Source organism: Coregonus lavaretus, assembly GCF_964263955.1.
Source record: "Coregonus lavaretus genome assembly, chromosome: 14".
In the NCBI taxonomy this organism is placed as follows: domain Eukaryota; kingdom Metazoa; phylum Chordata; class Actinopteri; order Salmoniformes; family Salmonidae; genus Coregonus; species Coregonus lavaretus.
Genome location: NC_140001.1, coordinates 38,267,038 through 38,294,693, shown reverse-complemented (window position 1 = coordinate 38,294,693; position 27,656 = coordinate 38,267,038). Strand labels below are relative to the sequence as shown.

Here is a 27,656-nt window from a genome sequence, read left to right as displayed (position 1 = left end):
CCTGGACGCTGCTGTTGTGTGCAAAGAGAATTACCTTCAGGTTGTCCTCCCACCGTTTCTGGTACCCGTCAAGGGACTTGCCCATGGCAGTCTTGAGGGTCTGGTTGGTCCATTCATCCAAACCTGGAGGAGGGGGTAGGAAAGGGATATATATTGACAATGTAAGATATTGAAATACACTATATATACAAAAGTATGTGGACACCCCTTCAAATGAGTGGATTCGGCTATTTCAGCCACACCCACTGACAGGTGTATAAAATTGAGCACACATACATGCAATCTCCATAGACAAACATTGGCAGTAGAATGGCCTTACTGAAGAACTCAGTGACTTTTAACGTGGCACCGTCATAGGATGCCACCTTTCCAACAAGTCAGTTCGTCAAATTTCTGCCCTGCTAGAGCTGCCCCAGTCAACTAAGTGCTCTTATTGTGAAGTGGAAAAGTCTAGGAGCAACAATGGCTCAGCCGTGAAGTGGTAGGCCACACAAGCTCACAGAACGGGACGGCCAAGTGCAGAAGCGCGTAAAAATCGTCTGTCCTCGGTTGTAACACTCACTACCGAGTTCCAAACTGCCTCTGGAAGCAATGTCAGCACAATAACTGTTCGTCGGGAGCTTCATGAAATGGGTTTCCATGGCCGAGCAGCCACACACAGGCCTAAGATCACCATGCGCAATGCCAAGCGTCGGCTGGAGTGGTGTAAAGCTCGCCGCCATTGGACCCTGGAGCAGTGGAAAAGCACGCGTTGTCTGGCGTGATGAATCACGCCTCACCATCTGGCAGTCCAACGGACGAATCTGGGTATGGCAGATGCCAGGAGAACTCTTCCTGCCCAAATGCGTAGTGCCAACTGTAAAGTTTGTGGAGGAGGAATAATGGTCTGGGGCTGTTTTTCATGGTTCGGGCTAGGCCCCATAGTTCCAGTTTGGGAAATCTTAACGCTACAGCATACAATGACATTCTAGATGAGTCTGTACTTCCAACTTTGTGGCAACGGTTTTGGGAAGGCCCTTTCCTCTTTCAGCATGACAATGCCCCCGTGTACAAAGTGAGGTCCATACAGAAATGGTTTGTCTCGATCGATGTGGAAGAACTTGACTGGCCTGCACAGAGCCCTGACCTCAACCCCATCGAACACCTTTGGGATGATTTGGAACGCCGACGGCGAGCCAGGCCTAATTGCCCAACATCAGTGCCCGACCTCACTAATGCTCTTGTGGCTGAATGGAAGCAAGTCCCCGCAGCAATGTTCCAACATCTAGTGGAAAGCCTTCCCTGAAGAGTGGAGGCTGTTATAGCAGCAAAGGGGGAACCAACTCCATATAAATGCCCATGATTTTGGAATGAGATGTTCGATGAGAAGGTGTCCACATACCTTTGGTCATGTAGTGTATGTCTGATTATGTACCATGGAAAAACAAATTGTAAAAAATCAACAAAACAAACCATTGGTGACAGAATGTAACCTATAACATCCGTACCTTGTTCCAGAGTTCACGACCTTGGTCACTATAGATGACCTCAGGAGATCCGTGGGTGTTGAAGATGTCATCATCGCCTTGGAGGTGGCCTCGCCAGTCTCGTCCTTGATGGGTATCATACAAAACAAAAATCAATTTTTGGTTCCAAGCATCCTTTTTAATGGGTTACAGAAGGACATTTAGAGTTAAGCACACTCTCTTCCTTTAATGACCTTAATGGGTATTGCCTCCACCCACTTGGTAAAGTATTCGGTCGCCATCAGACACCAGCTGTTGCCATTCCTGGCTTTCGTGAAGGGTCCGATGAGATTCACCCCTAACATTTGAAAGTGTTGGAGAGAAGATGACTTTATTCTTACCCGTATCTGTGTCATACAGTATGCAGATGTTCATATTTATAAGGATACTGACACACACACATTCTATAATATTGAACTCTGCTGTGAATAAATAAAGCAACCATTACAAAAAAACTTATCAGGGCAAAATCTGAATTGTGACACTTACCGATCATGTGCCATTGTAAAACAACTGATGGGCTTCAACTCCGGCGCCACGGTCTTCACCCTCTCAAACTTCTAGCAGGCTAGACAGGTATTGACCTTCAAGCACAAAGTGACAAATTGAAACATTGTGCTCTCTCTGATATGACATTTATTGAAATCATAATAATTTCACATATAATAGAATGTGATTGATAAACAAAAGGTTATTTCACATGCCCAGCTGTCCACCTCCTTGACAGTCTCATGCCAGAAGAAGCGTAGGTTGATTTTTGGCAACCATGCGCATCACTCCGAAATGGCCAGCATGCATCTCGGTCAGCATGGCCTCCTTCTCCTCCTTAGTGAAAATCACCTTTGTGTGTGGCTAGCCAGCCTTCCCCCATAGGTACATGTGATTGCCTAACAAGTTGGAAGAGAAGAGTTATTGAAATACTAAGTAAATGTGCACTGCTGTCTCTCTCTCTCTCATCTTTCTCACTTTCTTCCTCTCTCCCCCCTCTCTTTCTGTATGTCTGTCTATTTAAGGACAGTTGGAATTACCATAATTGCTTACACCTATCCATTTGATTGATCAGGTTTAACATATAACTTGATATCTCAATATGATTGCTAGCAACATGTAGATGACCAACTAGCTAGATGGAAAATGGTTGTTGAAAAATGTTTGTACATAGCTAAATCCTTCCAGTTATCTATTATAATCTACACACAATACCCCATAATGTCAAAGCGAAAACAGGTTTTTAGAAATTTTTATAAACCGATACCTTATTTACATAAGTATTCAGACCCTTTTCTGTGAGACTCGAAATTGAGCTCCGGTGCATCCTGTTTCCATTGATCATCCTTGATGTTTCAACAACTTGATTGGGATCCACCTGTGGTAGATTCTATTGATTGGACATGATTTGGAAAGGCACACTGTTTATATAAGGTCCCACAGTTGACAAGAATACAGTGGCCTCCATCATTCTTAAATGCAAGAAGTTTGGAACCACCAAGACTCTTCCTAGAGCTGGCCGCCCGGCTAAACTGAGCATTCGGGGGAGAAGGGCCTTGGTCAGGGAGGTGACAAAGAACCCGATGGTCACTCTGACAGAGCTCCAGAGTTCCTCTGTGGAGATGGGAGAACCTTCCAGAAGGACAACCATCTCTGCAGCACTCCACCAATCAGGTATTTATGGTAGAGTGGCCAGACAGAAGCCACTCCTCAGTAAAAGGCACATGACAGCCTGCTTGGAGTTGGCCAAAAGACACCTAAAGGACTCTCAGACCATGAGAAACAAGATTATCTGGTCTGATGAAACCAAGAAGCCTGAATGCCAAGCGTCACGTCTGGAGGAAACCTGGCACCATCCCTATGGTGAAGCATGGTAGTGGCAGCATCATGCTGTGGGGATGTTTTTCAGGGGCAGGGACTGGGAAACTAGTCAGGATCGAGGCAAAGGTGAACGGTGGAAAACCTGCTCCAGAGCGCTCAGGACTGAGGCGAAGGTTCACCTTCCAACAGGACAACGACCCTAAGCACACAGCCAAGACAACGTAGAAGTGGCTTCGGGACAAGCCTCTGAATGTCCTTGAGTGGCCCAGCCAGAGCCTGAACTTGAACCCGATCGAACATCTCTGGAGAGACCTGAAAATAGCTGTGCAGTGACGCTCCCCATCCAACCTGACAGAGCTTGAGAGGATCTGCAGAGAAGAATGGGAGAAACTCCCCAAATACAGGTGTGCCAAGCTTGTAGCGTCATACCCAAGAAGACTCAAGGCTGTAATCGCTGCCAAAGGTGCTTCAACAAAGTACTGAGTAAAGGGTCTGAATACTTCTGTAAATGTGATATATTTCAGTTTTTGCTTTATATATAAATGTGTTAATTTCTAGAAACCTTTTTTTGCTTTGTCATTATGGGGTATTGTGTGTGGATTGATGAGAAATAAATTAATCCATTTTAGAATAAGGCTGTAACGTAACAAAGTGGAAAAAGTCAAGGGGTCTGAATACTTTCCGAATGCACTGTATAAAGACAAATATATGGTAAAGAAAGAGTGTTCTCTTTCCAGTCTTTTCAGTCCTCTGAAGCAGTAGGTAGTCAGTGGGTAGTCGCCATCAAAAACACTGTCTTTGGAGAGCAATTCTGAGGTAATAAATTTGCGTGGACTGAGCAAGCACTTGTGAGGTGAAATTGAACCAGTTCTGCCCGCGGCCTCAGTCCTTTGCGACCGCTACGAGGTAAAATGGAGCCAAGCAACCAGCATGGCAACAGACTCTTTCATTCATTACATAGGCCGGTCAGAATTTTGCAAGTTCTAACAACAACCCTAGCAACGGAAGTCTATGTCGTGTTCTTAAAGTTTTGTATAGTATTTCCACAATGAGGTTGGAATAATACTGTGAAAATTTGTAAATTATGATAATGCCCTTTTAGTGTAAAAGCTGTTTGAAAAGACCGCCTGAAATGTCTGCCTCTTTTGGTGGGAGGGAGTTTTGTAGACATCATCATGCGGTAAATTAGTTAATAGACCTATAAGAAAGAGTTCCAAACCCCTCTGCCAATAACAGCAAACTTTGTTTTCCCCTCCCCACTCAAACTACTCCCAGACAGTCCTAGCAAAATTATTACTTGAGAAATTGCTCTGTTTTTAAATTTAAATGGTTTCTTAGAAATCACAGTAAGGTACTTAATTGTTAATCTCCCGAGTGGCGCATTGGTCTAAGGCACTGTATTGCAGTGCTAGCTGTGCCACTAGAGATCCTGGTTCGAATCCAGGCTCTGTCGTAGCCGGCCACGACCGGGAGACCCATGGGGCGGCGCACAATTGGCTCAGCGTCGTCCAGGGTAGGGGAGGGAATGGCTGGCAGGGATGTAGCTCAGTTGGTAGAGCATGGCGTTTGCAATGCCAGGGTTGTGTGTTCGATTCCCACGGGGGGCCAGTATAAAATATATATACATACATTAAAAAGGTCCAATGCAGCCATTTTTATCTCAATATCAAATAATTTCCAGGTAACATTTTACATTTACATTAATATCAAATAATTTCCAGGTAACATTTTACATTTACATTTGAATCATTTTAGCAGACGCTCTTATCCAGAGCGACTTACAGTTAGTGAGTGCATACATTATTCTTTTTTATTTTATTTTATTTATATACAGTGGGGAGAACAAGTATTTGATACACTTCCGATTTTGCAGGTTTTCCTACTTACAAAGCATGTAGAGGTCTATAATTTTTATCATAGGTACACTTCAACTGTGAGAGACGGAATCTAAAACAAAAATCCAGAAAATCGCATTGTATGATTTTTAAGTAATTAATTTGCATTGTATTGCATGACATAAGTATTTGATCACCTATCAACCAGTAAGAATTCCGGCTCTCACAGACCTGTTAGTTTTTCTTTAAGAAGCCCTCCTGTTCTCCACTCATTACCTGTATTAACTGCACTTGTTTGAACTCGTTACCTGTATAAAAGATACCTGTCCACACACTCAATCAAACAGACTCCAACCTCTCCACAATGGCCAAGACCAGAGAGCTGTGTAAGGACATCAGGGATAACATTGTAGACCTGGGATGGGCTACAGGACAATAGGCAAGCAGCTTGGTGAAAAGGCAACAACTGTTGGCGCAATTATTAGAAAATGGAAGAAGTTCAAGATGACGGTCAATCACCCTCGGTCTGGGGCTCCATGCAAGATCTCACCTCGTGGGGCATCAATGATCATGAGGAAGGTGAGGGATCAGCCCAGAACTACACGGCAGGACCTGGTCAATGACCTGAAGAGAGCTGGGACCACAGTCTCAAAGAAAACCATTAGTAACACACTACGCGTCATGGATTAAAATCCTGCAGCGCACGCAAGGTCCCCCTGCTCAAGCCAGCGCATGTCCAGGCCCGTCTGAAGTTTGCCAATGACCATCTGGATGATCCAGAGGAGGAATGGGAGAAGTTCATGTGGTCTGATGAGACAAAAATAGAGCTTTTTGGTCTAAACTCCACTCGCTGTGTTTTGGAGGAAGAAGAAGGATGAGTACAACCCCAAGAACACCATCCCAACCGTGAAGCATGGAAGTGGAAACATCATTCTTTGGGGATGCTTTTCTGCAAAGGGGACAGGACGACTGCACCGTATTGAGGGGAGGATGGATGGGGCCATGTATCGCGAGATCTTGGCCAACAACCTCCTTCCCTCAGTAAGAGCATTGAAGATGGGTCGTGGCTGGGTCTTCCAGCATGACAACGACCCGAAACACACAGCCAGGGCAACTAAGGAGTGGCTCCGTAAGAAGCATCTCAAGGTCCTGGAGTGGCCTAGCCAGTCTCCAGACCTGAACCCAATAGAAAATCTTTGGAGGGAGCTGAAAGTCCGTATTGCCCAGCGACAGCCCCGAAACCTGAAGGATCTGGAGAAGGTCTGTATGGAGGAGTGGGCCAAAATCCCTGCTGCAGGGTGTGCAAACCTGGTCAAGACCTACAGGAAACGTATGATATCTGTAATTGCAAACAAAGGTTTCTGTACCAAATATTAAGTTGAGCTTTTCTGATGATTTTAATCCATGACGGCGTAGTGTGTTACTAATGGTTTTCTTTGAGACTGTGGTCCCAACTCTCTTCAGGTCATTGACCAGGCCCTGCCGTGTAGTTCTGGGCTGATCCCTCACCTTCCTCATGATCATTGATGCCCCACGAGGTGAGATCTTGCATGGAGCCCCAGACCGAGGGTGATTGACCGTCATCTTGAACTTCTTCCATTTTCTATTAATTGCGCCAACAGTTGTTGCCTTCTCACCAAGCTGCTTGCCTATTGTCCTGTAGCCCATCCCAGCCTTGTGCAGGTCTACAATTTTATCCCTGATGTCCTTACACAGCTCTCTGGTCTTGGCCATTGTGGAGAGGTTGGAGTCTGTTTGATAGAGTGTGTGGACAGGTGTCTTTTATACAGGTAACGAGTTCAAACGGGTGCAGTTAATACTGGTAATGAGTGGAGAACTCCTGAGTGGCGCAGTGGTCTAAGGCACTGCATCGCAGTGCTAGCTGTGCCACTAGAGATCCTGGTTCGAATCCAGGCTCTGTCGCAGCCGGCCGCGACCGGGAGACTCATGGGCGGCGCACAATTGGCCCAGCGTCGTCCAGGGTAGGGGAGGGAATGGCCGGCAGGGATGTAGCTCAGTTGATAGAGCATGGTGTTTGCAACGCCAGGGTTGTCGGTTCGATTCCCACAGGGGGGCCAGTATAAAAAATAAAAAAAATGTATTCACTAACTGTAAGTCGCTCTGGATAAGAGCGTCTGCTAAATGACTTAAATGTAAAATGTAAATGAGAACAGGAGGGCTTCTTAAAGAAAAACTAACAGGTCTGTGAGAGCCGGAATTCTTACTGGTTGGTAGGTGATCAAATACTTATGTCATGCAATAAAATGCAAATTAATTACTTAAAAATCATACAATGCGATTTTCTGGATTTTTGTTTTAGATTCCGTCTCTCACAGTTGAAGTGTACCTATGATAAAAAAGTATAGACCTCTACATGCTTTGTAAGTAGGAAAACCTGAAAAATCGGCAGTGTATCAAATACTTGTTCTCCCCACTGTATATAAATAAAATAAAATAAAAAAGAATAATGTATGCACTCACTAACTGTAAGTCACTCTGGATAAGAGCGTCTGCTAAAATGATTCAAATGTAAATGTAAAATGTTACCTGGAAATTATTTGATATTAATGTAAATGTAAAATGTTACCTGGAAATTATTTGATATTAATGTAAATGTAAAATGTTACCTGGAAATTATTTGATATTGAGATAAAAATGGCTGCATTGGACCTTTTTAATACTTTTTCTGCTAGATGTTTTCTAAGACCCCTTTTCCAGGAAACAAAGCCTTTGCTTAGGCCTATTCCAAAATCTTTGGATGGAAGAATGGTTGAAAAATGTATATGCTTTAATTTCAGAAAATATATAGACTCTTAGCTTTAATTTGACACCAAATTTGATGTGCTCCTATGAGCTTCACGTTAGTGCTCTTTGGGGTTTTTCCATGGAAATGTCCATAGGGTACAGTATACGATGTAGGCCTAATGGTGATTTCTACCCCACTAGGCATAACCTCTACCTCAGGAGTCCATTTTCTGCCGAGGCTAGTTTTTTCCTCTTTCAACAGGGGTTCGAAGATGTAGAGATGTTGGGCCTATGTGAGGAGAAAACAAATAAGGCTGTTAACAGTCTGTTTTCCAGTTGAGCTACTTGCTGCACGGAGCTGACTGGCATCAATCTGTGGTCAGTTGGGTTCGTTATGGATTGAGAGGGTTTGACACTTCTGTCAGTCAGAAAGCCAACAGGTCAGACGGAAAAGACAGACAGCCTCCTCCGCTCCTCAAATCTGCTCCACTGCTTATTGAATTCACATTATTCTCATAAAACCAACGGGCTGAGAGATACAGGGAAGGAGACAGATACAGGGGGTATTCTGACCGAGGTGAAATAAGACAGTAAGGGGGGGGGGGGATTACTTACAGAAATTATGATTTGGGGAAGAGAGGTAGAGTGACACAGAGAGAGAAGGGGAGATTCTGACAGAAAGAGGGTGACATGAGAAGGTGGAGGGAACAGATGAGTACAGAGCAAGAGGGGGCATGCTGAGCGAGAGAAGGTGGAGGTAGCAGAAAGGCAAAGAGAGGGAATGTTGAATGGTGTGATGGATGGAGGAGAATAGAAAGGGGTGGACAGCTCTCTTCATGGACATCATGTGCTGGAAGGGCGAAGCAATATACAGCTCAGAGAGAGAAACAGGACAGCATCCATACAAAGACTGGCTTCACTACCTGTTTTATAGCCCATGTTCCACAACATAACAGTAAGATGCAGTGGTTTGAGGTGAATGATTCCGACAGCCCTTTTAGAGTGTTAATAGGTGGTGGCCAAGCTTGAAATGAACGTCTAGAGCAGTGACATCACTACAGATTACATGGAGCCCACCACTACAGATTACATGGAGCCCACCACTACATATTACATGGAGCCCACCACTACAGATTACATGGAGCCCACCACTACAGATTACATGGAGCCCACCACTACAGATTACATGGAGCCCACCACTACAGATTACATGTGAAGGTTGCATAATAATCTAGGCTATTTATCTGACAGAAAAGTGTGTGTGCAGGGTGGCGGCTCGCTACATTATGAATGTAGTGGCTAGAGAGAGATGATGCGTGGCGAGTGAAGTACACATTAGCTGTTGTAAAGGATGAGGGGAAGGATATTGAGGGGAAGGCGTGAGTAGGGTAGGGTAGACTACACTAGCTGGGTGGGTGAGGTGGGCGGCACCCGTATTTATTCTCCTTATCAGATCACTCTCTTCATAAAGCTGTCCATTGCCATGCAGAGAGTTAGGACAGGACTACTCTACAGCCAGCTCACAGCAAAGGCAGGAGAAAGGCTCTGGTCAAAGCTTCTGGACAAAATAATCAATATAAAAGGAAACTTTTGGTGACAACTTCTTTGTCTTATTAATTCAAGATTTGGCGTGCTGGATGGATGGATAGATATAAGGTACTTCCCCAGTTCTGTGCCATGGATGACATTGCAGAGGGTAAAAAACATGGCAGGTCCCCCTCAATATAACTTATTTGGACTGTGTGTGTGTGCGTGCGGAGGCATAGGGGTGTGTTGGGTGTTGAAGCAGATGATGGAGTTTAACAGGGTCTGTTCAGGGTTCAAAGAGCCCATTCACAGCACATCATCCCTCAGAACAGAGGAGAAACACACTGATTGGCTGCTGCTCTCGCTGCCACGGCAACCCCTCATCCATCCATTTCCCTCCGCTCCTCCCTCACCCTGGTCTCATCGCAGCCTCGCAGATTAATCGCGCTCAGACAGGTGAGATGGCTCATCAATATTCATGAGGAGGGATTTGATCTGACTGTGCGTGGCCCCTCCTCTCCTCCGATGCGCTGCATTCGTCCTTCATGGTGAACAGCACTCTCCTCCCTCCCATCCTGCAGGTTAATCTGGGCATGTTTGTGTTTGTGTATGCGTGTTTGTGCACGTAAGTGACGGGTGACTGTGCCTCCCTGGTGAGTGAGGGGGAGGCAAGCCTAAATTATGTAACTGGTACGTACTCAAAAAGGAGATTCAAGGTTTCTTTTCAGTATTTATTTAATTCAGGGGCAGGTAGATAAACATTTCGGCCTTCCCCTGAAGAGGCAAGCCTGTTATAGGGTTCGACTGAGAGGAGGCGTCCCTCACACCTCACACCTCACACCTCACACACTCTCTCCTCACCCCTCCCCCTTCCCCCAGGTCTGGGAGAGAAGACAGAAGGTGGGGGAGTGTGTGAGGGTGTGTGAGGTACGACAGGGTGGGAAGGTTCAGCTCTAAACTGGGAAGCAGAAAACACCCCCACACTGACTGGCTCAAAATTCCTAACAATCCCTGTTAGGCTAGGGGTATGTAGGCTATTCACTGAAGGTAGGCATACTCGGTGTGTAGCCTGCCTACACTGAGAGCTCTGCTCTGAGCTGGTTGTGATGATACCCATTGACAGAAATACTGTGGGGGATTTTCCACCTATTGTCCTGTCTGAGAATGATCCAAATGGTTCATTAAGACTAGATCCATTTGTCATGTGATGATGGTTTCACTCTAAATCTGGTGAAGCACAGCAGAATCTAACACTGTGTGACTAGCCTATACCTGTTTGGGTAGTCTTGTTGTGTAGCATACACTGAGTGTACAAAACATTAATAACACCTTCCTAATATTGAGTTGCACCCCCTTTTGCCCTCAGAACAGCCTGAATTCTTCGGGGCATGGACTCTACAAGGTGTCGAAAGCATTCCACAGGGATGCTGGCCCATGTTGACTCCAATGCTTCCCACAGTTGTGTCAAGTTGGCTGGATGTGCTTTGGGTGATGGACCATTCTTGATACACACGGGAAACTGTTGAGCGTGAAAAACCCAGCAGCGTTGCAGTTCTTGACACACTCAAACTGGTGCGCCTGGCACCTACTACCATACCTTGTTCAATGGCACTTAAATATTTTGTCTTGTCTATTCACCCTCTGAATGGCACACATACACACACAATCCATGTCTCAAGGCTTTAAAATTATTCTTTAACCTGTCTCCTCCCTTTCATCTACACTGATTTTGAAGTGGATTTAACAGGTGACGTCAATAAGGGATCATAGCTTTCACCTGGATTCACCTGGTCAGTCTGTCATGAGAAGAGCATGTGTTCCTAATGTTTTGTACACTGTGTATATCTATTATATCATATTATAGGCCTATATTATGTATTGGTATAATATTTGCCTGACAACAAAGTCAATGTTGAGGTAGCCAACCGTATTCAATCTAACCAAACCACTGTCTCATTACTTCCAACCTAGAAGAAACATTAGTTGTTGCTGTAGATTTCATTATAGTATTTAGGATGATCTGTTTTGATTGTGGGTTCTGTTGCAGCTGTAATTGGATGAAGTGTATAATGAAATATTGGTATTGCCCTGAAACAGACAGTAGAGGGGAGAGAGGTTTACCCCTGACAGACGGACAGACAGGCCTCCCTCGTTGGTGTGGGTGATTCTCACAAACTTGGTTTTACTCTTGCTAAATAAATAAAAACTATATTTTGTAATGGATAAAATACTATCTCAAATTGTCTATGTTAAATTAATAATCTTAACTGTTCAGACTTAATGATTTTTTACACATTTTCCAAGACCATGCACAAAAAATCTCATTACCGTAACACTTGGAAAGGTGAAAATGTTGCAATGTTGGGTTTTTTGCCTAAGATTCAGGAGAGTTATTACAACAATATATTAGTAAATGAGGAAACGGTACTTCCATGTTTTTGTGTTCTTTAGAAGTCAAGTCTGCCACAACTTTAAGAAGTCCATTTCTCTTTTGTTTTTAGTACCTGTGAAAATATGGAAAATAATCAAATTACATTTCATGATAGCCACTAGCTTTTTTTATGAACCTCCCAATTCCTCTTGTGTAATTACATAAACAGTTAAAATTCCATTAGTATACAATTACAATGCAATAACATGATTACAGTGTTACAAGTGAAGGCTAACTACAGTGTTGCAACAAGTGCCTAAAATAATGCTAATTGCTGGCTAGCTAAATGCCATTTAGCTAGATGCACTAGCTAGGGCAAAGCAAACGTTACCTCTAATACAGGTTGCTACCAGTGGTGTAGATCAGCATGTTGTTTGTGCAACGGTATGTTCTGAATCAGCCTATTCTAAAGTGTTTGTCTAAATGCTATTCAAATGTGATTAGGGTCCCCTGGGAAACACTTTGGGTCCTACCCTGTCTTAACTCCTACCTGGCTTTTTCATTTGTTGTCATACCAAACAACACCAACCATAGAATTAGAATAATCATTATATTTATATTATTCCAACAGTTCACCCAAGTGTTTTGATCTATATCGCAAGTCAAATTGCAATCTTTGGTTGAAAAATCGCAATTAGATTTTTTGCCCATATCGTGCAGCCCTACTAACAACCTGGTAACTTTACCTATGCAAACATTTGGTGGCACAGAAAGAAAGAAAAATTGATATCTTCTTCAGGAGATGTGCTTCAAAAGTAAGTAGGATTCACATAGGCCCAATGTAGGCTATATCTCAATCAATTAAAACATAACAATTATCTGGTGCTTCTAAATTGTATGTGGTGCTCCTAACTTTTCTACCAATTAAAAATGTTGATTTAGAGCCCTGGCTACAACACAGGTTTAAAGGCAATGTCTTGTGCATTGTTACCAAACCTTTCTATAAGGGCAAGTATGTCATCAATAACACTCTTGTCTGCAACTTTCCTCGCTATATACCTCTTTCCTTTCTTCTCTACTCCTCAAGCAGCTCTATGCTTCTCCACCCTGGCTTTTGATGCAGCTCTATGCTTCTCCACCCTGGCTTTTGATGCAGCTCTATGCTTCTCCACCCTGGCTTTTGATGCAGCTCTATGCTTCTCCACCCTGGCTTTTGATGCAGCTCTATGCTTCTCCACCCTGGCTTTTGATGCAGCTCTATACTTCTCCACCCTGGCTTTTGATGCAGCTCTATGCTTCTCCACCCTGGCTTTTGATGCAGCTCTATGCTTCTCCACCCTGGCTTTTGATGCAGCTCTATGCTTCTCCACCCTGGCTTTTGATGCAGCTCTATGCTTCTCCACCCTGGCTTTTGATGCAGCTCTATGCTTCTCCACCCTAGCTTTTGATGCAGCTCTATGCTTCTCCACCCTGGCTTTTGATGCAGCTCTATGCTTCTCCACCCTGGCTTTTGATGCAGCTCTATGCTTCTCCACCCTGGCTTTTGATGCAGCTCTATGCTTCTCCACCCTGGCTTTTGATGCAGCTCTATGCTTCTCCACCCTGGCTTTTGATGCAGCTCTCTTTTCTTTTCTTTTCTTAATAATAAGATGTTTGATTCATCAGATTGTTCTGTTTTATTAGACTACTACATTATTACAGTACACAACCCCTAAAGGGGCATTACACAAACACATTTTAAGTTGTTTTCATACCTCAAAAGTAGTCTTATGGGGATAGTTCACCCAAATTACATTAGTACATTGGTTTCCTTACCGTATAAGCAGTCGATGGACAAGGTAAGAGAGCAATCCATGCTTAGGTTTTGTTTAGCATTTATAGCACAAAACCAATGCAAGTGGATATCCCCGATATAAGCATTTTCACGTTCCATGTCCAAATCATCCCAAAGTGTTATGATTGTATAGCTCAATAAAGTTACTTTTAAGATGATTTGGAAATTAAATGTGAAAAATGCTGATATCAGGGATATTCATGTACATTGGTTTTGTGCTATAAATGCTAAACAAAACCAAAGCATGGATTGCTCTCTTACCTTGTCCATCGGCTGCTTATACGGTAAGGAAACCAATGTACTAATGTAATTTGGGTGACGAGGTAAACAAAACCCAAGCATGAATTGCTGTCTTATCTCGTTCATAGACTGCTTACAGGTAAGGAAACCAAGCTGTAGGCTAGAAGAATAGAGTCACACACTATAGTGCCTTCCGAAAAGTATTCATACCCCTTATTCCACATTTTGTTGTTACAGACTGAATTCAAAATTGATTAAATTGATTTTTTTTTGTTCACCCTTCTACACACAATATCCCATAATGACAAAGTGAAAACATGTTTTTAGAATTTTTGCAAATGTATTTAAAATGAAATACAGAAATATCTCATTTACATAAGTGATGTGTTGTGTTGGATTTGCCCCAAACATAGTGCTTCTACATCTGCATTGCTTGCTGTTTGGGGTTTTATGCTGGGTTCTGTATAGCACTTTGTGACATCTAAAATTTGATTGATTGATTGAATGCTTTGTATTCAGGACATAAAGTTCATTTATTTGCCAAAGTGTAATCAATAACTTCACCATGTCCTTCTTTGTGAGGCATTGGAAAACTTCCCTGATCTTTGTGGTTGAATCTGTGTTTGAAATTCATGGCTCGACTGAGGTGCCTTACATGTAATTGTATGTTTGGGGTACAGAGATGAGGTAGTCATTCAAAAATCATGTTAAACACTATTATTGCACACATAGTGAGTCCATGCAACTTATTATGTGACTTGTTAAGCACATTTTTACTACTGAACTAATTTAGGCTTGCCATAACAAAGGGGTTGAAGACATTTCAGCTTTTAATTTTTAATTAATTTGTAAAAATGTCTAAAAACACAATTCCACTTTGACATTATGGGGTATTGGGTGTAGGCCAGTGACACAAAATCCCACCTTAAATTTAGGCTGTACAGAATGTGGAAAAAGTCAAGGGGTGTGAATACTTTCTGAAGGCACTGTAAGCTCCCAGTAATGTATTGGGTATAAACCACCAACGTTTCGGCATCATCTTGAATTCATCTTTGAATTGTTGAGTGTAATGTCCCTTTAACACAGTTTATATCAAAGTTTGTCAGATGTTTTCAGACCTCAAAAGTAGTGTAATGTGAAGAGTCCACTTCACATGCAAACAATTAGAACATCATGCTAAATGCCTCAACCCCAAATGAGTGATTTAAAATATATATATATATATATATTTGGATCCCAATTAACTGTTGAAGAAGCAGAAGCTATTATTCCTGGGGTCCACACAGAACATGACAAAATACAGAACACTAATGGACAGAAACAGCAACACAAATGTAAATGAAGAACACTACGACTAAAGAACAGTACGACTAATAATAAGAGAGAAAAAATAATAATTGTAATACTAAGAATAATGTGTGTGTGGTGTCTCTTCAAAGCCCACATTGTTCCTTGAGGTTGTTGGATCATTTTTTTTTTTCTTTTTACAGATTTCATTGCTTGCCTGAGTTACCTGAGGCGGAAGATAATTCCATGTAGTCATTGTTCTATACAGTACTGTGCGTCTCCCAGCCTCTGTTCTGGACTTGGGGACTGTGAAAGAGACCCCTGATTGCGTGTCTTGTGGGTAGAGTTTCCATAAGTCGGCAATTGCCGGCTTTTGGCCCCCCAAAAATTAAAAGCCTATTTAAATTTAAACTGTTGCCAGCCAAAATGACCGGGAGAAAATAAATCCCCTTGCAAAATAATGCTTTTTAATCATCTTGCTTATCGATCTATAGGTGTAATTTGCATAATTTATTGGAATTAAATTGGCCTGTGTGTATTTTTGTTAGTCATCATGTATCTTATTTATCCAACACAACTATCACACTCGCACAGTATACACAGCCTATTTCTCCTGCAGCTCATCAGCTGGTAGCTACTGCAGTAAAACGTGCTTTTATAAGCCCATTCATTGTGCAACAATTCTAAGTGGAATCGCGTGTTAAAAACTGTTTTGGTGCACTATTTAAAAAGAGGTACTATTTTTATTTCTCAACTGGTAATTGAAGCACGGCTCCCGTTCACCATTCAAGTGCAGACAACAGGCTATCAGCGTGTCACCCACGACTTTACAATGTGAGCTGGAAACAGTATGCATTTTGAAAACATACTTTAATTGTTTTCAAACTGAATGTTTTATTTCATATTATAAGGCATGTCTTACCTTGCTTCAAAGTAGCCTATAGGCAAAATCCGACCACGGAAATGTGAGGTAATTATTTTATAAAGACTTCATAGGTAGTGAGTTTCAAGTTTGGGGAAGCTTACAATTTATCTTACCATTTCTATCATTCTGTGTGCCAGTTATTTTTATATGCACATTTGCGTGGAACAGTTTCATTTCAATAATGTTTTCGTTTCTCAAAGTCATTATCACGTGGTTAATCATAACAATCTAAATTTAAATTTAGAAATTTTAAAAATTAAAAGTCAACTAATGCAAGATCACCAGCCTCTGGCATATGGACACATTGATACACCTTGATCCATTGGTGGCTAAAGAAAATGAGCGCATGGAACTCCTAGCCTATAGGCTAATGTAGCCATAGGCCTATAACTTCAATCGCTCTTTCACACTGAGGATTTAGTGATTATCGAGGGGGAGACTTTTGGAAATATTTTTCAAATAGCTTACTGTGAGGAACTATAGTTTTAATATATTATCATTCGCAATTGATGTAAAAAAAACTACACTTTCCTATATTTCCGCGCAGCAGGCCAGGTACCTTCTATGCATGCCCAGGTGCGCGCACTGCCTCAACATTATCAAGACTGAGAAACCATACAAATGCTCATTGCTAACATGGAGCACTCCAAACAAAAGACAATTAAAATAATTGACAATTACCGTAAATGATGGTTATGAAATAAACCAAAACTTGTTTCTCACAAGTGTAGCAAACAACGTTTCCAATCTGAGAATGAGAACGGTAAATTACTGTAATTAATACATGCATTAACAGAAATGTATGTAACCAAATGACGAGGATTAACGCAACATTTACTACTCGTGACATATGTAATGGGGATTTTTAAAATATTTTTAATATCAAAGGGCAAACAATTCACACAATTAAACAATGAATGCGCAAGAATTGGAGGGAGACAGCTGAGCCATTCTGCAGAGAGACTCGCCTATATCTTCGCCACACACCCCTCCCCTTCTTGTCTCAACATTTGTAATTATATTCAAGACACATTATCTTCAAACATATTTTAGATTATTTTCACTGACAGCCTCAACTCAATAATCAGCTAAGCCTATTGCAACGCGCTGCCCAAGTTGCGGGCTTCCCTAATAGGTATAGGTCTACGAGCCTGTGATTTGGAACAATCCACAGCTATTCTTTTAAAGAAGCTAATGATCATCGATTCCTCTGTGGCTAAATCATGCTTTCTGGTGAAGGATTTTGAATAATTGTATTTAATTCTGTATAGACAGGAGTAATTATATAATTGGAACACTTTTTTTCCCATTTACTTCCCTTTTGGCCCCACCGCTATGCCATTTCTCTCCTGTTCAATTGGCTTTCATATCAACTTTATTTTGTTGTCCAGAAGCCAAAGGCACAATCCTAGTCATATTAGCAACCCATCCTAGTTGTTCCATCGTTAGATTCCCCCTTTTTCTAAGTATGGAACCGCTATCAGGTGCGCTGTTTAGAATGATTTCCCAGGAGACCATTTTTTTAGGTCTGGGAAAAATGTATGAATAAAATATATTTGAGTGAAGTTACCCTTTAATTCAAGTGTGCATGCACATAGCACTGTTGTTTGTTTAGCGATGTATCTGTTGCACACACAGTGTGATGGGAGTTACATTGTACATGTATCAGAAACAGTTTTTATCAGTACCGTAACATCTAATTACCGTAACAGACAACCATATGGCATGGTAATGAGAAGCCCTTAGCAAATGTAGCTAACAATGGCAGAAGCCATTATTGACATCAATTCATGCTCTTTCTAATCTATTATACTGTAAATAGTTTAATCAATAATTTTGCTCAAACATTACACAGTTACGATAATGATCATCTAAAATGGATAAATGGGGTGAATGAGGACAATTATCAAATTTAAACATGAGAAAAGACTAGCTTACCTTGTAGCCATCTTTGATCTTCTCTTCTTAGTAATGCATTATGGGTAGAAAATAACGTAATAAAAAAAACACTACTTTGTACAGAAATGCTAAGGTAATGAGAAACACGTGATCGGACACACGATTGTTTTGTAAAAAATGACTAGTTTGTAATGTGAATACCCAGAAATGATAACTCTCTTTGAATATGTACCACTTTTTAAACAATATTTCATTGGTTTTAATTAAATATGTAATGTTTATAAATTTAATGAATATAAAGTCCTACAAAATTGACCCGGAAGCATTACTGTAATGAAACTGAGTAAACATTTTCTTTAAAAAACACAAAAATAAGATTTAAGCTCAAAACAACTTAAAGAGCCAGAAACCAAGCAAAGTGAGCCTTAATATGATAGTAAATTATTTAAATTCTTTAGAGGCTATGTAGCTGAATTCATCACAGACATGGTTTCAGTTGGTTTCATGAGAATCGCCCGTGTGTGTGTGCCCGCAAGCTTGCACGGGTGCGAGTGTGGTGGGAGGAATGGGCTTGTTTCATAAATATATGTACATATTTGTTATTAAAATCCAAAGATAGAAGCCATGGTAGAATGATTTAGTCACGCCTGCAATGCAAAAGTGGCAAGAAAAGGGAAGCAGAGAGAGAGAGAGCGTGAGAGAGATAGAGGGAGTTGGAGAAAGCGAGAGGGGGAGGTAAATGTGTTAGAGAGAGGGAGGTGGGGGGTGGTTGCTTCTCTCTATGCTTAAGCACTAGCTAGGCTATAGTTAAGCAGAACGCTTGTAGGGATTGTAGTATAATTTAACCATATTTATCCTCCACCACCCACACCCAATGCAAATATGGATAACACCTGTTTATAATTAGCTGATCACCTGTTTTAATGTATTTGTTGGTATTACCTAGAGATGCCAGTCTTTTTGTTTGGATTTTATGTCCTCTGGGTTTTCCTATGAAGCTGCTCTCAGCTGAATGATAAAGGCCTGTATGTAAACAAATATAACGATTATACAATCTCTTTCCTCATAGGCTGAACCAACTGATAGGCTTAGCTACTATGTAGGCTTTTGTGCAGTGGGCTTATGTAACTACTGTAGCATAGCTGCCTGTACACTAGTCATGAGTCTAGAGTATAGCTAAGAACTAAAGAGGAGTAGGCCTGATTACTATGGGTGTATCTCAATAGCCTAAAGGGCCTTCCTTTCCTTGTCTCCTTTCCTTCACCTGCATTGATGTGATGGGACAATGTGACAGGTGAATGCAAATAGGCCTACCTGGCATACATCTTATTGCTTTCACCTGTCCTGTGTCTTAAGATCAGTGCAAATTAAGGAGAGGAGGCTTCATGTTGGATATGGTCTGTGGTAGACTAGCCTTCATACTACTACTTCATACATTATCCATCCATCTACATGTCATATCTATCTGTTATCAGTGGAACATCATCAGGCTCATCAGTCTGGTGTGTGTGTGTGTGTGTGTGTGTTTGGAGATGGTGGTGCCATTTGTCCATGTCCACTGGTGTTCAGCTCTGTGAAGACTAATGGAGTTGGCTGGAGTGGAATGGTGATGGAATGTTGACATATTGGTCTGTATTTGGAAGCGGATGGCATGTTGACAGATTGATCTGTGTGTGGAAGGTTGTCCATCCATTCATCCTTCACAACAGCTGATGTGCACTGCATTCGCCACGCACCAGCTCTCTCTCTAGCCGCTACAGTTATAATGTAGAGCCCCCACCCCTATCTCTCTCTCTCACTCACTCACACGCACACACTTTTGGGAATGTGATATGTCAGTGTGGCAGGAGGGCAGGCATCATTCATTAGTGAATTTTGTGAGAACGTCTACAGCTGCATCCTAAGAATCATGGTCTAAACTCATGTGCCTCTCTTACCCTCTCTCCATCCTTCCATCCCTTCAACCCTCCCTCCACCTGAATGTCACTGTGCCTGCTCGACTTGTTTAATCAGCGGTTTTCCCCAAAATAATTGGTGGTGGTGTTGTTACTAGCGCTGTAGGATACAGAATGGGAGAGAGTGTTTTAGTATTCCTCTCAGCTCATCTCTCTTGTGTTGCCTGTGAAATCTGACCTCTTTTGTCTCCCATAAGGCTTGATGTTGATTTGGAGGGCATTGTTAGCGGAGGGCTGCTATTGGATGAGGGTGTCAGTGAGGGGGGGTGTGTGGTTGGTGGGTTAGGGGGGTTGATTTACATAAGGCTTAGCCCAGATTTGGACACACTCGGAGAGATCTGAGAAGCAAGCCTGAGGGCCACGAGCTAATCATCCATGGTGTGTGTGTGTGTGTGTGTGTGTGTGTGTGCGCGCGTGCAGGATATCTCAAATGTGTGTGGGTTGTTTTTTTTTGTGCTTGATCACGTGTATTTTCATGCATTAATATTTTTTTGAATATCTCTCTTTCTCTCATTGTTTTCTTAGGGAGGATTGTTCGGGCCAAGCGAATGGTGGTGGCTGTTAACCCTACAGAGTTTGAGTACCTGGAAGGCAACATACCCTCAGAGTGGGATGGTAATGTTGAAACACTGACACTTTAGATATATGTCTGCTAGTCTCCATGATATGGTGTCATGGAGCCTGTGAATCTGGGGCTCGGAATACACTGTAGTACAGAATAGTGCTAGGCAACAACAACTTTACTAGAACTAACATTAATCACCTATGCTATTTATTCAGAAATGTATTCATGAATGTATCAAAGTCACCCTATCCATTTTCCATACAACTAGATACAACATGTTCTGTCTCTGACTTGCTTTATCCACCTTAAGCCCTCCTCATCCCTCTCTCATGCATTTTCATCAGGATGCTAATAAGAGGGGGATAAGAAGTCTATAGAGTCCCGGCATGCTGAAGGAAAAGCTGGGAAATCTCTCTCTTTCTCCAGAGCCTGCCCTGCCAAAATACACCTAAGAAAGAACAGAGAAGAAGGAAGAGATAGATAGATGTAGAGAGGTTTATCTAAGGATCAGAGGAGAAGACATCTGCAGTCTCTTGCTTTATGCTGTACAGTAGTTGAAATGCAGTAACAGTACTACAGTCCTCTTTCTGCTTAGACTGGCAAATCAGAGTGATGCCAAATTCTGGCTGTTGTCATGTAGGCTATCAAGCTGGAATTGTAATGAAAGGAAAGGTTTCAGATCACTTACAGTTAGATACTGTTTTAATTTAACTATAGAGTAATTACACAAGTGTGATGCCATGCAACTGCCGTTACATTGGATATCAAGTGTAACTGATCATTTTGTTAGCGTGGTATGTGTGCAGTGTGGGTGTTCGAACTCTCGTCTGTCTGTTCCCTCATCCAGCTTGGATCCGAGGCAGACGGAAGCAGCCCCCTTCCATTGAGGTGCGTATCACTGCTGTGTTTGAGGGGGGCTCTATGGGATGGGGTACCGGTAGGGAAGAGGCTCAGAGAAACACTTTGATTTGCTTTCTCTCAGTTTCCAACAGAGCCAGGAAACTTTGGGGGACAGGTGTTAAAAATAAACTGGAGCTGGCATGTGATGGTGCTAGTGAGTGTAGACAGTCCCAGCAATATCACTGACATTTCGATGTCAAGCTGACGTCTTCCTCAGAGGAAACATCAGTCATCTTTTCGCATCCTGTACAATGGATTAAAGCGAGCAAAAATAAATAAATCTCTGCCTTATTTTGTTGTGCTCCAACTCCTTTTTACCTCTTAATTAGTCCTTTTGGAAGTTTTTCTTGGTAAGCCATGATTTTTGTCATTGTTGTTGAGCACCCCTCCTTTCTTTTGTTTGCTGAAGAGCGAAGGCCCACCTGAACTCTGACATCTTAATGTTTCCTTGTTAATAGAGGACGATTGACTTGAAATTATACACTGAGTGTACAAAACATGCTCTTTCCATGACATAGACTGACCAGGTGAATCCAGGTGAAAGCTATGATCCCATATTGATGTCACTTGTTAAATCCACTTCAATCAATGTAGATGAAAGGGAGGAGACCAGTAAAAGAAGGATTGTTAAACCTTGAAACAATTGAGACATGGATTGTGTATGTGTGCCATTCAGAGGGTGAATGGGCAACACAAAATATTTAAGTGCTTTTGAATGGGGTATGGTAGTAGGTGCCAAGCACACCGGTTTGGGTCAAGAACTGCTGTGTGTATCCAGCCAATTTGACACAACTGTTGGAAGCATTATAGTCAACATGGGCCAGCATCCCTGTGAACGCTTTCGACACCTTGTAGAGTCCATGCCCCGATGAATTGAGGTTGTTCTGAGGGCAAAAGGGGGTGCAACTCAATATTAGGAAGGTTCCACAGGAGTTTGGTGGCACCTTAATTTGGGAAGACGGGCTTGTGGTAATGGCTGGAGTGGCATTGGTGGAATGGTATCAAACACATTTGCTCCGTTCCGGCCATTATTATGAGCCGTTCTCTCCTCAGCAGCCTCCACTGGAAGGTTCCTAATGTTTTGTACACTCAGTGTATAACTGCCTTTATAGTCTCAATAAGCCATATTCAGTTTTAGCTTTGTTGATATACAAGGTTCATCTTATTGACTATAGGATAATTATTATTTATCCATTGAAATGGAGGCTATGGGAAATCCCTTGGAAGGCTAATACCCAGGCACCTCCCTGCCTATATATTCCATGCCAATGGCCAATGCCATCCCACCTCAGTGTTGCCAGAACAATCCAATGTTCTGCCTACTATCTGCCCAGTCGTCCACAGCTGGACAGTGGTGTAGCCAAAACCACTCCCCCTGCACTTTACGTCCCCTTAACGTTTCCTCTCGTCCCTGTCCAAGTCGACATAAATTGATTGGATTAAATCCTGTCATTAACAAGCTGGAAAAGCGGCTCAATATGCTCGCCTCGCTCCCCAAAGCAGGTCTGTATGGCCCTGGTCTCCCCTCGCTGTTCCAAGCCCACTAGTTCTGCTGCCAACACACAACAGCAACACATCCAGGCTTCCCTCGCTTTCTGACTCTGCCAAGGCAAGACTAACACTACAGACTGGACACTAGCTTATGGATGACTTGAGAGGACTTCACTGTCACTAGTAGCTATCCCTTCAAAGGACTGAGTCTCTGTTGAAAAGCTTTGGTTAATATTGTGTGTGTGTGTGTGTGTGTGTGTGTGTACCGTACTCCACACAGGAGCTGGTGAAAAACCAGCACTACAGGGAGCACATCAAAGGAAAGGCAAGGGAGGTGGATGAGAGAGAGCTGGCTCTGCAGGCTAAGGAGTACGAGGAGGGCCTGGTGGCTCGGCCTACTCAGACCATAGCCAAGGGCCACGCCGCCGCCACCAGCTTCGGCCAGCCAGAGACCAGCGAGGAGCCTGTCAGTACAGCCAACACATTCCAGCCTGGCTCCTGGACACCCGCAGCCAAGAAATAGCCACGCACACACGCTCACTGGGTCACGATACCGCAATACTGGATTTTCCATGGTAAAAAATAAAAACATGAAGCAAACTGAGCTCCATAGTACTTTAAAAACCTGCTGCTGTGTGAAAATAAACAAAATGACTCTCGGTAACAACAGAAGACTGTGTGTTTGCAAGATTAGACTGTTATTTCTGAGTATCACGATACTGGTACCTAACACACACTATCGTACATACAAGAAAACACATATATATATATATATATATATATACACACACATAGGCTATATACAGTGCTATTCATAGTTTGCCCACACACATACATACTGTGCATATGCACTCATCATACCTACATCCAAGAAACTAGACATGGGTAAACAAGTATAGGCCCTCCCTATGTGAGTATTCACAGGCTTCCTTCCATCATTTCCACCTTGGATCGGCGACCTGGAAAGACTGAACAATTGAAATCAGCAAGATAGAGAAAGGATGATGGGAAGGAAGCACGATCTGGCCAGCTTCAATGGCCTTTTCTCATTTGAGCAGAAGTCCGTCCTCCACCCTCTCTTCCGTGACCCAGAAACTGATAAGTGGCCGAGGAGATGCCAATTCGTTAGCAGGCGAACAAACGTGTCTTCCCCTCCTCGATAGCCACCTTTCATCGGGGATAGTCATTTGTATCCTACCTGAGTTCTTCGCGGAAGAGTTTTGAAATCTGCCACATCCCCGTTTGAATCAGCTTTTGTTTTGTCTGAGAAAATCATGCACACGTTTAAAAACAATATGCTACTTATGGTTTTATCTATAAAATGTCTTGCACAACTAACTAATTTGTTTATCACTTTGCACATGCATTTTGGGATCTGTACTGGGTTGTATTCAGTAGTGCACACCATAAAACATTTGGCAACGCAAACCGGTCACTCCGCTCTAAAACATGACGTAAGTGGTTTATTGAACATGACCCTGGTTATGATGTAAACTAATAATAGGAGCTCTGCTCTTCATTTGAAAAAACATTTTATTGCATTGAATCAGGGAATGGCATTCATGGGGTGTGGAAGACAATTTATCTGATCTCCCTGACGTACTGTAAACGCTTTGTATATAAAGTTATGTTGTAGGTAATCAAGGTATATTGTTTGATGATTTGTTGTGGATTGTAAATGAAACTACCAGGTTTGAGAGAACTGGGATGTGATGTAAGTGCTGGGAAGTAGGTGGTCGCAATGTTGTGATGGTGGGTTCGATTATCCACAGCGACTAACAGTTAGTGCACTCGTCTTAAGGTAGCAAGGTGTGCATGCACTACTCTAAGTTGATTTTGATAAAGTTTCTGCTAAATGGCATACATATTAAATATTTGTCTGCGTGACAAGGTGCAATTTATTTAACGGCGTTACGTATTTGGTATGTTATATATACACATCCCCAACACACGACACTACAAACCTTTTAACCAATTTTGTTTTTTAATTAAATGAAGGAAAGGGTATCACACAGCTCGCAAGATAGTATGAAAAAAAAAAAAAAAAAAAATGATGCACTCACTAACTGTAAGTCGCTCTGGATAAGAGCGTCTGCTAAATGACAAATGTAAGATGGTTGAAAGACATGTTGCAGGTCTCAGGAGAAGACATCCTTTACATGAAGTGTGTGTTACATTGTCTCTTGAAATGACAAGTCTGACAGGTTTAACATAATGTGGCAAAATAGATGTTAAAAACACACTGAATAAAACCCATGTATGAAAATTGCCTGGATCACTTCTTGGTCGAGTTCCTGCCAGACTACAGTACACTCCTGCCAGATGTAAAAAAAAAAAAACTTGGATAGGTGTTTAACTATCAGCAAAACACATGATATAGCCATCCATCTATGCCTGACTGAACAGTTGATGACATGGCATGCAACCATTGGTTGATGCTGTGCAACACCTGCGCATCTAGTCAGGCAGGAACTCAAACTTTTCAGTTAAGCATCATTCAGGCAGGGTTAGGGGAGGGTTGACGTGCAAGGAGAAAAGCCTTTTATTTTTTTTACATGAGTAAATTCAAATGGAGAACTGTTTTTTTACTAGTTAATGAAATCATTGGAGTGGAGTTGTTACAAATGGAATGCAAAGTACTGCAACAACACCAAGCTCAGGTGGTGGATCTCCATATCGTGAATTATACAGACGATTCCTGTTTACCCGCTGATGATAGTCCCATCGAATGAGCCTCCCCGGTCTATACAGTTCCCTCAGCGCTATAAGGCCTCCTACACTGGACAGGAGTAATAGGATGGGGACCTGGGCTGGGCTGGGTTGAGGAGACGAGGGGTGGGGGTGTGACAAGTAAAGAGTGTTGAGCATAGCTGTGTACTGTAGCTACTCTTCCCTCTCTCCCTCCCTCTACGGCTCAGTCTTTTTTGGTCCTCTTGGCTTTGGCGATGTTTTCCTGGCGTTTCTGCTTTTTCTTCTGCTCACGGTCGCGCGACTCAATCATTTTGGCCAGTTTCCACGACAACAGGGCGCTGGCGATGAAGAGGGGTGTGAGCGCCAGGATAACCGTCGTCAGAAAGCCATACGGGTCCTTAGCCGCCCACTCCACCACGTACTCCGCCCACGCCCGCACGTCAATCATCCTGATCGCCAACAGCAACTCCAATCCAAAATCTGGAACATAATTATTTTAACAAATTAGAAGTTTGGGGCAAAACTTTACCACGGATCTACAATCAGATTATCCAATCCTAAACTAAACAATTATGGGAAGAAATAATGTCAGAGAGACAATGTTTAGGCCTGCTTTTTCCATGACAGACTGACCAGGTGAATCCAGGTGAAAGCTCTGCTTGCTTATTGATGTCACGTGTTAAATCCACTTCAATCAGTGTAGATGGGGAGGAGACAGGTTAAAGGATTTTTAAGCCTTGAGACATAGATTGTGTATGTGTGCCATTCAGAGGGTGAATGAGCAAGACAAAAGATGTAAGTGCCTTTGAACAGGGTATAGTAGTAGGTGCCATGCGCACAGGTTTGTGTGAAGAACTGCAACGCTGCTGGGTTTTTCACGCTCAACATTGTCCCGTATTTATCAAGAATGGTCCACCACACAAAGGACACCCAGCCAACTTGACACAACTGTATGACGCATTGGAGTCAACATGGGCCAGCATCCCTGTGAAATGCTTTCAACACCTTGTAGAGTCCATGCCCTGACAAATTGAGGCTGTTCTGAGGGCAAAAGGGGGGTTCAACTCAATATTAGGAAGGTGTTAATGTTTTGTATACTCAGTGGATATTCCAAAGGTACCACTTCCCCACACACTGTTGCCCTGCTGAACATTTAACAGCTGTGTGTAACATTTCTACTCACCAACAGGTATGCTATTCTAACATGGAAGTTGCCTAGTCTCCATGGCTACAGCCACACACAGCTTCAGATTTCAAATCTAACCAAACGCTAGTTTTCACTTGTAGATTCACATTGGATATATTGTATGCTATACTTTATACCTAGCGGTATACAAGTGGAAAATAGAATGTGCACTACAGTCAAGCTGCCACTGTAATTTTACAGTCTCAACCAGAGACATTACATTACTAAAAGTATGTGGACACCTACTCGTCAATCATTCCAAAATCATGGGCATTAATATGGAGTTGGTCCCCCCTTTGCTGCTATAACAGCCTCCACACTTCTGGGAAGGCTTTCCACTAGATGCTGGAACATTGCTGCGGGGACTTGCTTCCATATCAAACAGTAAACTAGCTAATATACAAATTGGTGACGTGTAGTTAGCTAGCTAGTATGCTTTTCCATGGCAATTATGTTTAAAGGAAGGTTTTAGTACTTGAGAAGAAAAATACAGATTGTCTCTTTACAACGAACATTAGCTAATAACTAGCTGATTTAGCTAGTTAGCTACATAACTCAGTAGTGAGCTACGTTACGTTAGCTTCTGTAAACAATTAAGCTAGCTAGCTAGTTTATTTACATTGTAAAACCGCTTCATCGCCCCAGCAACTTTGATCTAGTTTAGCAGTAAGCACAGCGACAACAGTTAAAATCAATGATAATCGTATATTTAGAGGTTATAATTAAGTTAAACATACTCAACTAACGGAAGTTTTTATTTTTATCCCACGCTGATCCGGCACCAGGAAGTGAGTTCTCACAATTGGTTATGACGTAATACCCTGGCTTCTTCTTCTGTGGGTTTTATGGCGGGCTATATCCAAAAGTTGTATTGCCGCCACCAACTGGACG

General features: G+C 42.4%; 2 protein-coding genes across 4 annotated transcripts in view; one reads left to right on the top strand and one right to left on the bottom strand.

The window, feature by feature from the left end:
- LOC311141006 (NADH dehydrogenase [ubiquinone] 1 alpha subcomplex assembly factor 2-like) overlaps positions 1–23,492 on the top strand; it is a 33,876-nt gene extending 10,384 nt beyond the window's left edge. Inside the window, exons 2-4 of the mRNA XM_084176283.1 lie at positions 20,458–20,547; positions 21,345–21,385; positions 23,169–23,492. Coding sequence (XP_084032409.1) covers positions 20,458–20,547; positions 21,345–21,385; positions 23,169–23,411 — 374 coding nt within the window. The 3' untranslated portion in view covers positions 23,412–23,492. The remainder of the gene's footprint in view (positions 1–20,457; positions 20,548–21,344; positions 21,386–23,168) is intronic.
- A 919-nt stretch (positions 23,493–24,411) lies between these two features.
- On the bottom strand, positions 24,412–27,578 carry LOC311141007 (small integral membrane protein 15). Of its 3 annotated transcripts, none has more exons than XM_084176284.1 (2): positions 27,503–27,578; positions 24,412–26,059 (listed from the first exon to the last, which is right to left on the bottom strand). In XM_084176284.1, exon 2 carries the CDS (start codon positions 26,025–26,027, stop codon positions 25,803–25,805), a length of 225 nt encoding a protein of 74 aa, XP_084032410.1. In that variant the 5' UTR covers positions 26,028–26,059; positions 27,503–27,578; the 3' UTR covers positions 24,412–25,802. The 3 variants fall into 3 exon arrangements, with proteins under 3 accessions (XP_084032410.1, XP_084032411.1, XP_084032412.1); XM_084176285.1 differs by having other exon boundaries at positions 27,512–27,574; XM_084176286.1 differs by lacking the exon at positions 27,503–27,578 and adding an exon at positions 26,213–26,253.
- Between the last annotated feature and the right edge of the window lie 78 nt (positions 27,579–27,656).